Genomic DNA, 14524 nt, shown 5'->3' on the forward strand with positions numbered 1-14524 from the left:
AAACAACTGTCTCTTTCCAGCCCTATCTGACTTTGATGGCGTGGTAGAAATGGTTTTTATTTAAGGCTAGCATTGCTTGTGCTTCCTTATAGCACCACATAAATGCGGAAATGATCAGCATTGTTAAAATTGTAATAACAGCCCATGTGCATAGCTGAAATACACTTTTCCCTTCTGCGCATTCGAATCAACAGTCTGTGTCTCAGCCTTGGACATAACACCAAGGATCAATTTATGTTCCTTTACCTTATAAAAAAGGAAAGGAGCACGTTACTTTTATGAATTTATACAAACCATATATCAAATAAGGATTTGGGGCAGATATAAGAAGCTCTAAGCAATAAAAACTGAAGGTCAAGGAAGAATTTATTACTTTGTAAAATTTACATTTTGTGCAATAATAATAATAATAATAATAATAATAATAATAATAATAATAATAATAATAATAATAATAAAGCTAAAGTGATGCTATTCTCCCTCCTGGTGGTGCAAGTTGCAGAATCTTTGACAATTAAGCAAGACAAAGAAGGGGTTAAAAAGCTACTGGTTAGTTTTGAGAAATGTTCTTTTTTAGTTTTCTTTCTTTTCCCCCCCTGGCCTAGTCTGGAGTTGCCACGTGATCTCCTGAATGCCTGCCAGCCTCTTTCTTGTTGATCCTCCAGAGACCATCTGTGCTGGGGGCATTGATTAGAGTGTGTCTGCCGGGATTACATCTTTTCTGTTGCCATGCCAACTAATCAGCTGATTTTGGTTACCACAGAAACAAAATGTCAGAGCTCACAGCACGGTAACATGAATGCAGCACAACAGAAAATGTTTTCTTAATTGGAGACCTTTTCATTTTGGGTTTTATAGGAAAGGCAGCTTTGGGGGGGCAGGGAAGGAAGGCAGCTTCACTTGAGATTTTGGCTTAATTGATTAGAGAGAGAAATAGTTTGGTATGGAATTAGAAAATTAGAAAGTTAAATATCGTCACATAGTATGTTTGTTCGATGATACGATCTGTGAGTGTATGTGATCTCTTTAAAAATGGTCATACTTGAAATCCTACATGTGGGCATGATCCATTGATTTTTAATGTAGGTTTGCCACAACCCAGAACTTGCATTTCTTTTAAATATGTGAGTTTAACTGCTGGGACAGGAGACAGGACTAGGTCTCATCACCGGGTGGGTACAAAGGAAGAACCAGAAAACCAATATCCACATTCACTGTTGTGACTAACAGCCTTTACCAGAACCGATCTTTAATGAATTTCTGGTCCTTTCGAAAACCATCCTAAACTAGCAGGCACCACCACATTTAACAAATTCTGGCAGGTTAATGACATGTGACTATATGAGCCTGGAATTTTATTTTCTTACTCAATACAGCAAGAGAAACCCATTGAACGGGCTTGTAGGGTATACGAGGTGACAACTACAGAGGGAAAAGCTTAGAACGTTTTCAGAAAATTGCATTTTATACTTTCCTAGATAATGTCTCGTTAAATGAAAGTCCCTGAACACATGAGCTCTGGGTTTTAAAGAGTATGTTAATGGTATTCAAACTACAGAGAGATCAGCAATTGCACTGAAACTTTAGACACTAAACAAATGCACCATTAAAAAAAAATACCATGGAGAAATTGCGGATCATGTCTAACAGTGGCTTTGTGCAAAAGGCAAGTGCAGCTTCTTACACAGGGCCAAAGCCAATTTCTCCTTACCTATTGCAGCTCTCTGTGCAAAATCTGACCTATACAATTCCAGAGGCTCCTCAACTGTCGGGGGGCACCGGGGTCAGGGAAGGGGGCGGGGAAATGAATTTCCTGCCATGCCCTGTATAATATTTGTAGATATAAATAAAATTCACATCAAGTCCAATGATTGTCACTGTTAAGCAACTAACATCTATCAGAATTACGAGCAAAAACGATGGGAGTAAATTCTCCATCTAAATATTTGATGTGAAACTATGTAAGGTACATTTGGTCTGCTGACTTATCTAGTCCAATATCACCCAGTGGGCAGCCAGTAAGCCCATGAATGATGTTCATGAAGGCTACAGCCCTATCCCACTCGGTTCCCCACCAGGAAATGTATACTCAAAGGCTATGCCTCTAAACCTGGAAATCCTGTGCAGCTGCCATGCCATATAGCTGCTGATAGACCTATCCTCCGATATAAAGCCACCAGATCTTGTGGCAGTGAATTCTGTAAGTTAATTATGCACAATATGAAGAAGTAGTTTGTCTATTGAATCTACTGCCAATCAGTTCCGTAGTGTGTTCCTGAGCTGCGAAGGTTTATAAAAGCTCAGATCTTTTGCCCAGTGTGCACCACTCATTTATAAATACCCTCTGCTCTTATGCATTTTATTACTGTATTCACTTACAGTATTCATAGCTTGCTCTTGATAGAATATTTCCAGTCCCAGGGGCAGGGGGAAAAGTAATAAAAATAAATAAACGGAGAAAAATAACAATATACAACAATTACCAGCTCATATAAACAGGTCCAATAAATAACAAATTGGCAATTCTGTCACAGGGTAAGCAAGCAAACCTATGATGACAAGAATCAATTTTTCAATTAAAGCAAATACCTAGGTAAAAACAAACAAACACAAAATGAACAAACAGATTAAACAACCTATGGTCTTGGCAACAGTTCCCTCTCCATGTTTCATGTATGGTAGCCTTCCCCCTGCCCCTCTGTCCCTCGCACTCTGAGCCAACAGACTCTCCCCCCTGTGGCTTTTGAGAAACATCAAACTTTCACCCACACTCTGCAACCTACCCAGGCCTCATCCTGAGAGGTCTGAATTGGAAGGGAACAAAAACAGACACACATACACAAGAAACAATTGCAAACAATTGTGGCACGTTTCCCCACCCTGGGCCCTGTTAGGAAAACTTTGGTAGCAAAATCTCCTTGCTTTGACAACTCTTAAATATATGAGAGCCCTGTGCTCCTTAGCATCTGCTCCTGCTAGCCAACATATAGAGTTGCTAGTTCCCCTGGACACTCAAGGGGCAGGAAACTAAAGGGTCAGAAAGTGGATCCTGGTGGTCAGGAGACAGAGTGAACATGGGATTTAAGATAATTCTGCTTAAGCTGGTATTTAATCATATCTTAATTTGGGGTGTCGTATGCATTCTGACTCTTCTGCAGATGGATTGTTTTATTTGTTAAATAATTAAAATAAAAACAGCACTAGTATACAACAGTAGAGGAGAATTGCTTTTGGGAACAGGAAAAATCAAAGCTCTCGGAAATACTTGAAGCCAAGCGAGCCCTGGTTTTGCTGTCAGGATCTGTCAGTGGGAGAACGCTGCCTCCTGTCCAAAGAGAACGCTTTTATTCTTCCAAGGTAGCCATAATAAGCAGACCTGTGCTTTTGGGTACAGCACAGAGAGCTACTTGCTGTATGAGCAGCAGCTACAGATTCCTTCCTGTTATAACATGCATAAAAGTCACGTCTGTTTTTATTTTAAAATACACAATAAAAACATAAAAACAAGAACCAAAATGAAACAAAGCAGTTCAAATTTCTTGGGGTTGCAGCTCATTCACACTGTTATTCTTGTGGTTCTCTTGCTTCTCTTTCTCAAAGAGGGCATGTAACTTCAAGAAGGAAGACCTAGGCCAGGGGTCAGCAAACATTTTCAGCAGGGGGCCGGTCCACTGTCCCTCAGACCTTGTGGGGGGCCGGACTATATTATGGAAAAAAATATGATCGAATTCCTATGCCCCACAAATAACCCAGAGCTGCATTTTAAATAAAAGGACACATTCTACTCATGTAAAAACACCAGGCAGGCCCCACAAATAACCCAGAGATGCATTTTAAATAAAAAGACACATTCTATTCATGTAAAAACACCAGGCAGGCCCCACAAATAACCCAGAGATGCATTTTAAATAAAAGGACACATTCTACTCATGTAAAAACATGCTGATTCCTGGACCATCTGGGGGCTGGATTGAGAAGGTGATTGGGCCACATCCAGCCCCCGGCCTTAGTTTGGAGACCCCTGGCCTAGGCCATAGCAGACGTCAGCCCTAGTTCTAGAAGCCTGCAGTCAAAGACTTGGGGGGGGGGGGGCTGGCTTTGTTTTTCCCCAAATAAGTATGTGAAATTTCATCTCACCTCATCTCTGCAGCTCTTGGGCCTGTGTAGCTCTCTCTGTGCCCACTTGTTTCCTCCTCTCATGCTGCTCTCACTAGTCTCACACATACTGTATCCCTCTGGACCACAGCCTCTTCCAATCCCTAGCTCACTCCTTTCTTATGTCAAGCAGTTTCCCTTGCCTGGTTGTCTTCCCAGGCTCCTAACCTAGGGCTAGGGTGCTTTTCTCCCCTTCCTTAGGCTGACCAGCATAACCCTTGGGAGTAGCTGTGGAGCTCAGCCAACAGTAACCAAAAACCCTTCTGCCTGCCCTACTGCTTTGTGATTTTAGGGAAGTCGCTCCCAGAAACTTCACCAACATCATTACTACTACAGCTTTTAATGCAGTTTTTTTATTTAAAAAACCCAAAAACTCCCCCCCCCCAGTTTACACCAGGCCTGTCCAAGCGGTCGATCGCGATCTACCAGTCGATTGTGGTCTGTCCCTGGTCAATCCTGGTCTCTCCCCCCAATAAAAGCTCAACAACTCTTTTCTCTCCCGCTAAAAAAAGCTCAACAACTGGGCAATCCAATGGGTAGATCACTCCCAGTTTATTTATAGTGGGAGTAGATTGCAGTCTCTTGGAAGTTGGACACCCCTGGTTTACACTAATTAAGAACATGTTTTTAAATATTGCCATAAACAACAGGGGTGCTTCTGTAAGATATGCCATTCTTAAATTACCAAAGCAGGTTCCAGAATTTGTCAGGGCTCCAAAGTAAATAGATGTTCCCTTTGGTTATGTCCTCCTCTGAAATTCCCCACTTCCTGTTCCTGATCAGTCGCTGGTTCTGTCCTAGAGCCATTTTGAAAAGCCAGCACAGGACACAGAGAGAAAATGTGCCATCATTACTTTCCTATATCCACAAGTCCCTCCAGACTCTTCTTTCGCCCCTCATTAGTTCCACGGTTTGCCCATCTTACAATATCCCTCGCTATGTGGCATCTGACCTATAAAAGGATTATCTGTTGGGTATGCTATAAATTCTCCTCTGGCTCCGATTGTTATGTGGGAGAAGAATTCAGGGACTCCACAGTACTCCTTTTTATGTGAATTAAGCATTGTGGTTTCCTGATGCTCTGAATGCAACTGCGAATACAAATCAGGCAGACAGAAATGTTTAAACAAAAAGTATCAGTGAAGGAAATTGGGACTAAAACTTTTTCAAAATTGAGAAGCAATTGGTGTGCAATCCATGATACAAGCCATGGGGCACCAGGAGGAGACGAGGAGGAACCCCAAAATGACAAAAGGGATTGAAAGATAAAAACAGAAAGCAAAAAATAGATAACGGAAAGGATGAAAATAACTTTCTGAAGAATGACTACCAAATGTGACACATGCCAGAGTAAACCTAACAACCAGTTGGAACATGTAGAACTTTTATAGCTCAGCCTATTGCACAAGATTGCTTAATGTATATTACATAAAGAATACAGGATCCTCTGGTTCAGCAGCTAGATATTATATTTGCACAATTGCAGCTGTTATCCAGAGTGAAAGGTGAACAGAGCAACTGAGATCCCTGGTTGGGAGCAGTGGAGGGCAGATCTACCGCCACATCTGAAGCCTTGCCACTCAGGTCAGCCAAGGCAGAAGGTGGGGTGGGGGGCTTTTTCATACATGGGTTTGCTGCGGCCAATTGGCCGAAGAATCCAACTCCATGGGGCAATCCATTCTCTGAAACAGCCTATTTGGGGGCTTTCTGCTAGCCGCCACCACCAGTGGCTTCCCACCCGCCATGGTGAAGTCCCCCCTTCCCCATACCCCATGATGCTCCTCTCCGCCAAAAGAGAGGAACCTGCACATCATGCTATACAACCACCCACCATCAACCTCAGGGGGTTAGAATTGTGCCCTTTACGCCATTAATCAGCACCAGCCATTTGGGAGGGAAACAAAACATAGGATTTAGATGGCACAGAGCTATAAAATCCACAACCTGATCAACCACTGCTTATTTAATTGTTTGTTCTTAATTCCTCTTTTTTTTCCAGAGGGGATACAATTTCCCCCAATAAAGCTGAATAACAAAGTATATTGGAATTTATTTAGCCTGCTTAGAACTGTATTTTGTTTGATTTCTTTTAGTTTTATGGAGGCTTCCCAAAGAAGTGTGTGCGTGTGTGTTTGTTTATTTTCCTTCCTTTTTCTTTATTTCTCCTAGGTGTGCACAGAAGGACGTCTTATCTTGGAATTTACATTTGATGACCTTATGAGAATAAAAACCTGGCACTTTACAATTAGACAATACAGAGAGTTAGTCCCTCGCAGTATTTTAGCCATGCATGTAAGTAATTGGCCAGAATTGCTTTTTTAAAAAAATCCATTAAATTTTGACTAACAATCGACACCCACCATTTGCTGTCACAGCCAGTTATCTTAGAGTTATGCGCATTGCAAACAAGGATGTTATGTTGGTGTGTCACAAGCATTTGTGGATGCAAATAAGTAGACAGACTAGTGTCTCCCCAACTTAAGCTGATGCACACTTTCATTCTGAATTAAATTCAGAGGCACATTTCATTCTTATATCCATAAAAGTTATTTTTAAAGAGTAAGAATACGCCACCTTGGATTTTTATTTTATTTTTTATTTTTTACATTCTTTGGGGCTCCATCTGCACCCTACCTTTAAAGTATACCACTTTAAACAGTTCCCTCAAAGAGTCGTGGGTACTGTAGTTTGTTAAGGGTGCTGAGACTCTTAGGGCAACCCCTATTTGCCCCAGAGAGCCACAACCCCCATATTTCCCTGGGAAAGGGGGATTGATTGTCAAACCACTCTGAGCATTGTGAGAATAGTTAACAGACTACAGCCCCCAGAATTCTTCGGGGAAGCCACGGCTATTTAAAGTGGTACGATATAAATGTGTTGTGCAGATGGGACCTTGCTTGCTTGTCACACAGATGTTGGCAATCTCTGCATGAGTTACCTTTTGCCCAGCTGCGCTCCAATGGTACAAGAGCACATGTCAGAAACAGTTTTGAAGTGGGTTGGTTAATTGGATCCTTCTGAGCTCTGCAGCACCCATATAGGGTATCGCCAGCATTGTCCCAACTGTTGATCCAGGCCCAGGTTGCTCCTCTGTACAAAAATGGGATCAGTCTTTGTATGCCTCCTGCTTTCTAAGTGAGGGGAATGGTTCCTGCTTTCTCTTCCGGCGCATTTGCGTGTGAAGACCTTTAAACCTCCCCCTTAAATAAATTCAGACGAGACTCAATTTTTGGTTTGATTTTTTGGCAGAATTTAGGCCACAACTTTATTGATTACAGCAAGTGAGTGGTTGCATAGGCTCTGGTTCGACTAGCTCCCTGCACCCTTGCAGGTAGTGCTGACCCAGAGCTCCATCATAGGTCAGCCTAGGGTGAACACCTGGAATGGCAGAAAGCCGGGGACATGCTATGTCCACCACCCAGATGTCCCCCTGGACTAAGGCACACACGGGCACAACCCCTCTCAGGGTTGACCAAACCATTGAGTCCCTGGGTTTCTTTAACGGAACACCTCTTCGCATAGGGATGGCGAGAGCGTTTCCGCCATCCCCATCACCTGAACCAGAGCCTATCTGCAACCTTACAAGTTGTGACAATTTGCTACACGGCAGGTGAAACCCAAATGGCACCAGTCAATCAGCCAAGTGGGGAAAATTCCTGCCATGCCCCTGTCCCAACAACAGACAACACACGACGGCATAGCAAGGTCAAGCACGCAAGCCCTAAATATAGGGAGAGGTGGGTGGGTGTTCCAATACACTGACCAAGAGAGAAAGCTCAGGGTCACATGCATTGGCATATATAGGTCCCTTGATCCATTTTGGCTAGCGTCCCCATTGGTTAGAATGAACCCAGCATCAAGGGACCTACCAATAGGGTGTTGTGGCTGACCAATCGTACCCACCCACAACACAAGGGTTTGGTTGCCAGGTCTCACCGCAACATGTTGCCTCTTTAAGGGAGGACCCGATTTCACGTGCTTTCTGTTGGTGATACCAAACTACACCGGTAGATTCAAGCTAGCATCCGGATGTCGTCTGCATGTTTGCTTTTGCTCTCGAGCGTATTAATTAGGGAGCTTCTTTTTTCCATTGGTAATTTGTAAGGCTGAAACTACTTTTATGGTAGGGTCCCCCCTCCCGATTCGTTTCACTAACACTTAGTTGCTTTGCTGCTGTGAGGTAATGTGTGTAAGAAACCCTTGAGGAGAATGGGAATTATTCCGCCAGTGGAATTCAAAGTCTTGCTCTCATGCAGCAGAGTAAGCTGTGATCCAAGAAAGTCCTAGTTCAAACCTTGCCCATACCATAAAATAACTAGATGACCTCAAAACAAGACACTGCTCTCATTTTTAGCTCCTTTACTTCAGTGTGGAAACGACAATGCTAGTCTTCCTTACCTTGTAGTAAGGTTTCCTGATATAACGACTAGTCTAAAGTATGGTTTTCAAAAAGCTGAGCAGTACCATTGCTAATAACCCAGTGTTTGGAATGAAATGGGCACTGCGCTCTCCTTCCCTCAGTGAATTAGTGTCTCATGTTCGGCATAAAATCTTGGATGCTTTTCCTAAATTGGCAGCTTGCTTTCAGATAGGATTGCCAAATTTTTAAGCATGTCCTCGACTTATAATTTTACTGTTGTGTTTCTTTCTCACATGAGCATATGAGACTGTCTCTTTGTTTTCCGTTACAGGCACAAGACCCTCAGGTGCTGGAGCAGCTGTCCAAAAACATCACCCGCATGGGTCTCACTAACTTCACCCTCAACTACCTCAGGGTAAGCTCACCATGAGTCATTTTTGAAAAGGTTACTGTCACAGCCCTCAGAAGCTCTTCTGTAGCCTAAAGACCATGTGTGTTTTGTCGCGGCCTGCCCCATAATTCCCCTTCATTTTCAAACCAGTTTTCTGGGGAACCCGGGATCTGTTCTGCTCAGCTCCTCTTCTTGGGTCATGTCTAGCCAGGTAAATATGGAACAGAAGTGAACAGAAAGAAGGCAAAATAAAAAAATTCCTTCAGTAGCACCTTAAAGACCAACTAAGTTTTTATTTTGGTATGAGCTTTCGTGTGCATACACGAAGTGTGCATGCACACGAAAGCTGATACCAAAATAAAAACTTAGTTGGTCTTTAAGGTGCTACTGAAGGAATTTTTTTATTTTGTTTTTTTGTTTTTATTTTGTTTTTTGTTTTTTATTTTGTTTTTTTATATTTTGTTTCGACTCAGACCAACACGGCTACCTACCTGCAACTAGAAAGAAGGCAGTCCCTTGAAGGTTTGGCGAACACAACAGTATTTCAAAACCATAAGTCTAGAGAGACCTGCAGCTAAACATCTGGCTGATGATTTCAGATCAATATTTAGCACATCCACCCACACACCAGCCCTTGACCTCCTGCCCCTCTATTATTTTATCAGCCACGTATGGGAAGCGGTTTGCTATGAGTACTGTCAGCCAGCAGGGCAGTGCAGTTGTGGATGGAGGAAAATTCATCAAGAATTTCTTGGGTCTTGAAATCCATCAGGAAACAGCAGTGGAGGTAGGGGATGCTTCAGTTAGCATTGTGACAGTGTGCTGCTGCTGCTGCTGGCTAGCAAGCTAGCTACCCTCAATGCTATCCGCAAGGTGCAGCAAGCCATTTGTCAACCACAGCCCCTGTCCACAACAGTGAGTAACGGCACTGTGTGCATCTGATTTTTTTTTGTTATAAAAAATTAAGGTATCTTAAGCCAGCCCTTGCTTCCCAAAGCAATTCTGCACAAATTAGCAACAACAGGGCTTAAAAACAAGGCAGGAAATATTAAAACACACCACCAATAGTTAGAGCAATTGTGAACAGCCTCAGGCACTAAGACCTGAATCTTCAGATGGTGGAAAATTCATGAGACCATGCCAGTTATATCTCAGAAGGGAGGGGCTTCATCCATGCTTTGCCCCATGCTTTCTAGACACGGGTCCACACTTTCACAGTTCATAGCTGAGTAATGTTTCTTTGCCCCACTGCTTTCCCCACTCTTTAATGTCGATCTGGAACGTTTTCCATGGATTGTAGAGAGCGTTTCACCAGGACTTGCCTTCCTTGTGACTGGCCTATCATATAAGCAACAAATGGCCACCATAGATGTCATAGAATTGGAAGGGACTCTGAGGGTCCTCTAGTCCTGAAGGAGCATCTCCACCTCCATCATTCTGCCCGGACACTGAGGTCCAGGACCGAGGGCCTTCTGGCGGTTCCCTCGTTGTGAGAAGCCAAGTTGCAGGGAACTAGGCAGAGGGCCTTCTCAGTGCTGGCGCCTGCCCTGTGGAACGCCCTCCCAACAGATGTCAAAGAGGAAAACAATTACCAGACTTTTAGAAGACATCTGAAGGCAGCCCTGTTCAGGGAGGCTTTTAATGTTTAATAGATTATTGCGTTTTATTTTTCTGTTGGAAGCCGCCCAGAGTGGCTGGGGAAACCCAGCCAGATGGGCGGGGTATAAATAATATATTATTATTATTATTATTATTATTATTATTATTATTATTATTATTATTATCCAACCCCTTGCGATGCAGAAATATTTAAAAGATGTTTTTGTGAGGAAAGCTGTGGGGCTTGGAAATTAAACAAAGGGTTTCTCTTTAAGGTTTCCAGACTCAAAAGAGAGGAGGACAATTAAAGGCACAGAAGTCCTGTCCTCTATTGAGTCTGGCAACCCTAATCCCAAAACTTCTGGAGGGCTGAGTTTGCCTATGCCTGATCTAGGGGATGACCTATCTAGGAGAGAAGCAGATGATGGACCTCAGTGTTGAAGTAGTCTCCGTGTCACACAAGGACCTCACATGCTGGGTAATCAGAAACTTAGATAAATGCAATACTGTTTATATAACAGCAGGGGTGGGCAACTTCTGGGCTTCCAGCAACTTCCATCAGACCTACCCAACATGGTCATTGATCAGGGATGATGGGAGTCTTAGTTCAGCAACAGCTGGAGAGCCTCTGGTTCCCTGATACAGGGTTACATAAACATGGAGGGGAATTCAGATAGTGAATTTGGAGAACTGGGTTTAAGGTGATTGTATATATATTGGGGCAGGGAAGCCAGCTATTTCATTTTATGCACTTGGAAGCAAACATTCTCCTCAATTGACATACACAAAGCTATATACTGCACAGAAGCAATTTTTAAAGTCAGCACTTCACATTATTTTAGTCAAATATTTTTGACTTGTTAACATTGTTTAATATGCTTTTAAATAGGTTTTTAAATTTATGCAAATAAAAGGCATCAAATTTTCTTTCACTGCATATTGCAAATGTTGGTCATAATCCTTAAGAAAAATTCCACTGATGGCCAGAACAAATCATTTTTATTCTCCAAGCCTAAAGTAGTTAACTATGCAGGAGCAGAAGCAGCCAACCGCAAAAGCAATAGGAGATAAACTTTGGTTGCCATAGGGAACTGTTAAGCAAGTGTAGACTATAGCCTTCATTCTGTATCTACAATACAGTTGTGTACACTGTATTTGAGACAATTATATTTGGGAGCATTTAAATTTTTATTTGGAGTTGTGCATAATTTCTAAAATATGAGGTCTCCATGGACATCATATTCCTTTAACTGGGAGCCCCATTCACCTAATCATAGGCTGCAGAAATAAATGAAGAAGCATTATTTACAGAAAGGGGGGGCAAATTTTTAAGCCCCTCAAACCATTTTGAAAGTCATTTCAGGTGTCAACAGAACCACCAGCCCCCCCCCATTAACAAAAAAAACCCCAGCCACCCCGTTTTCCCATTTGCACAATGAGTGGGGGTGAATTGGGGGTGGCTGTTTGAGCCCACTCCTACAACCACTTTGAACATGGGGAAAGCAGTGGTCCTAGTCTGTAGCCCCTAAAGGTTTTGGCAACATTCCTTCAGAGCCCCATGGCCTTCTCAAGTTTCTTCTTTGTTAAGGAGGTCTGAGGTTCTTGTCATTGTAAGGTTCCTGAGAAGCTTAGTTATACAGATTTTGTCTCTATCCGAAGTGTTCTGGAGAAGGTTCCATCTCCTCAGGGTTTCTTCAATGTCCAGAACTATGTGGTTATTCTACTCCCAGTCCTATATTATAACCGCCCCCACTTTAAATCTGCCTCTTGGTGTTCTTTGCTGCCTCTGAAGTTAAAGGTAAAGGTAAAGGGGCCCCTGACCATCAGGTCCAGTCATGTCCGACTCTGGGGTTGCGGCGCCCATCTCGCTCTATAGGCCGAGGGAGCCGGTGTTTGTCCGCAGACAGCTTCTGGGTCATGTGGCCAGCATGACAAAGCTGCTTCTGGCTAACCAGAGCAGCGCACGGAAACGCCATTTACCTTCCCACTGTAGCGGTTCCTATTTATCTACTTGCACTTTGACGTGCTTTCGAACTGCTAGGTGGGCAGGAGCTGGGACCGAGCAACAGGAGCTCACCCCATTGCAGGGATTCGAACCACCGACCTTCTGATCAGCAAGCCCTAGGCTCTGTGGTTTAACCCACAGTGCCACCTGGGTCCCGCCTCTAAAGTTATGTTGATGTTATTCCTAAAGCTCCCTTCTTCGTTGTTCTAGAGTTTGCAGCTGCTGCTTATTGTTTCTACTCCAGCACCCCACCCCTTGCCTTCTTGCAGGTGGGGGCTGAGTTGTCCTCCTCAGGCTGCTTTTGCAGCCCAGCTGTGTTTACATCCAGTGTCTGATCTAGTTAGGTGCAGTCGGAGCTTGTGACAGTCTGTTGCTTAGGTTGGGTGTGACTGAACAGATCCATTTGAGATGGGTTATCTAGGTCGTAGGTGGTACCCCCCAAAAAATGCAGAGCCCAAATCTTAAGAAAGTTGATCCACATATATTTCTAATGGAGAACCTGAGCTAGAGGGAGAATGAGATAGCTTGGAACAAATCAATGGAAAGGGCTTGGAAACTGATAGGATTTGAGTTTGGTTTTTTTTACAATGATGACTACACGAATGATCTTTCCTGCTTTTTTGACACCAGTGTAGTTGGGAAGCTATGCTGGCAAGTAATAAAATTCTGAGAGGTAGAATTGCTACCGCAGAAATAAAGCTGTTTGTTAAGAGCATTAAGGATACACAACACAAGCAGAAATGAAATCTATTGCCATTTCTGAGGCAGGCTTTGATAGGCAGGATATTGTGAAGGGTGCAGAGGTCTTGGTTTAAGTTAGCCCCCAAGGCAAGGTATATTGTGTAGGAGAACCCAAGCTGATTATAGGTGAACTCTGGAGGTCAAAATTAAAGAGGATGACACTGAAACTACAGATGAAAAGAATCTCTGAAGCATTCAGTAGAAGCAACCAAGAGAATAAGAAGGTGCAATTTCTCCACCACCACCACCATTTAAAAAAAAAAATCAAAGGCAACAAAATTGTGAGAAAGGTCTGTTTTACTGTTACCATGGATCCATGTTTAAGATAGCACCAAATTTATTTTAGAGAAGGGCATAAATCAACAAACTTAGGTTTCAATCCTCGGTGGAACTTTCTTCATAGGATTGTACTGTTAGAATATTTTGTGTAGGGCTCAGTTTCTCTAGGACTTGCACAAATCCCATATATTTCTCTAGGTTCGGGGCAGTATGATTGAAATAATTCCTCATTTTATTTTCATGTTTATGGTAATCGGGTGAAGTTTGGACTTTCTGGTGGATTTTTCTGCCTGTTTTAGTCCAGCCGGAAGGTTCGGGTGGTGAAGTTTGAGCCAGGAAGTCCCCTACTTCAAATCTTACTTCAGCCTCAAACTCATTAGCTACCTTTAGGTAGCCCATGTTTCAAATCTAGGGTCTATGTAGCAGAGACTGTTCCAGTGCAAACAGGAATTGAGCAGGAAGAACCAGCAATGCATTGTGTGCTTTGATGGGATGTTTACTGAGACTTTTTTTCAAGCTGCCACCTTGGTGTTGGCAACCCCTGTGTTATGCCGTGTCTTATTCTCAATGAGGAGTTCAATCAGTTCTGCAGTGGACAGATGAACATGACTGAATGTATCTATGTATAATTATGGTACTATTTTTTTTAAGCCCTATCAGCCATACCCCACAGATGATGATTGCTGTGCACAGCATCCTCCACAAGCAAGCAAACACACTCACTCCATGATCCATCCACCTTTAGCCTATAGAGGTACATTTCAGGCACAAGTTTGCATTCCACTGGAGAATTAGACCCCCTTTTAAGCATCTTGATAAATTACTTTGAAATCATGGGTGTCTGAGTCCCGCTAGTTCTGCCTCTATACAGTGGTACCTCTACTTATGGACGCGATCCGTTCCGGGGTGCTGTTCACACCCCGAAAAGTCCGTAAGAAGTGTGCTGCCTCTGCGCGTGCCACAATAGAGCGCACCTGTGCATGCGCGAAGCACG

General features: G+C 43.1%; 1 protein-coding gene across 6 annotated transcripts in view; it reads left to right on the forward strand.

The window, feature by feature from the left end:
* LDB2 (LIM domain binding 2) overlaps positions 1–14524 on the forward strand; it is a 194191-nt gene that overhangs the window by 152069 nt on the left and 27598 nt on the right. For all 6 annotated transcript variants that reach the window (XM_035112350.2, XM_035112352.2, XM_035112354.2 and 3 more), the window contains exons 4-5: positions 6325–6447; positions 8847–8930. In XM_035112350.2, coding sequence (XP_034968241.2) covers positions 6325–6447; positions 8847–8930 — 207 coding nt within the window. The remainder of the gene's footprint in view (positions 1–6324; positions 6448–8846; positions 8931–14524) is intronic.

The sequence above is a fragment of the Zootoca vivipara genome, chromosome 9 (genome assembly GCF_963506605.1).
Source record: "Zootoca vivipara chromosome 9, rZooViv1.1, whole genome shotgun sequence".
Lineage (NCBI taxonomy): Eukaryota > Metazoa > Chordata > Lepidosauria > Squamata > Lacertidae > Zootoca > Zootoca vivipara.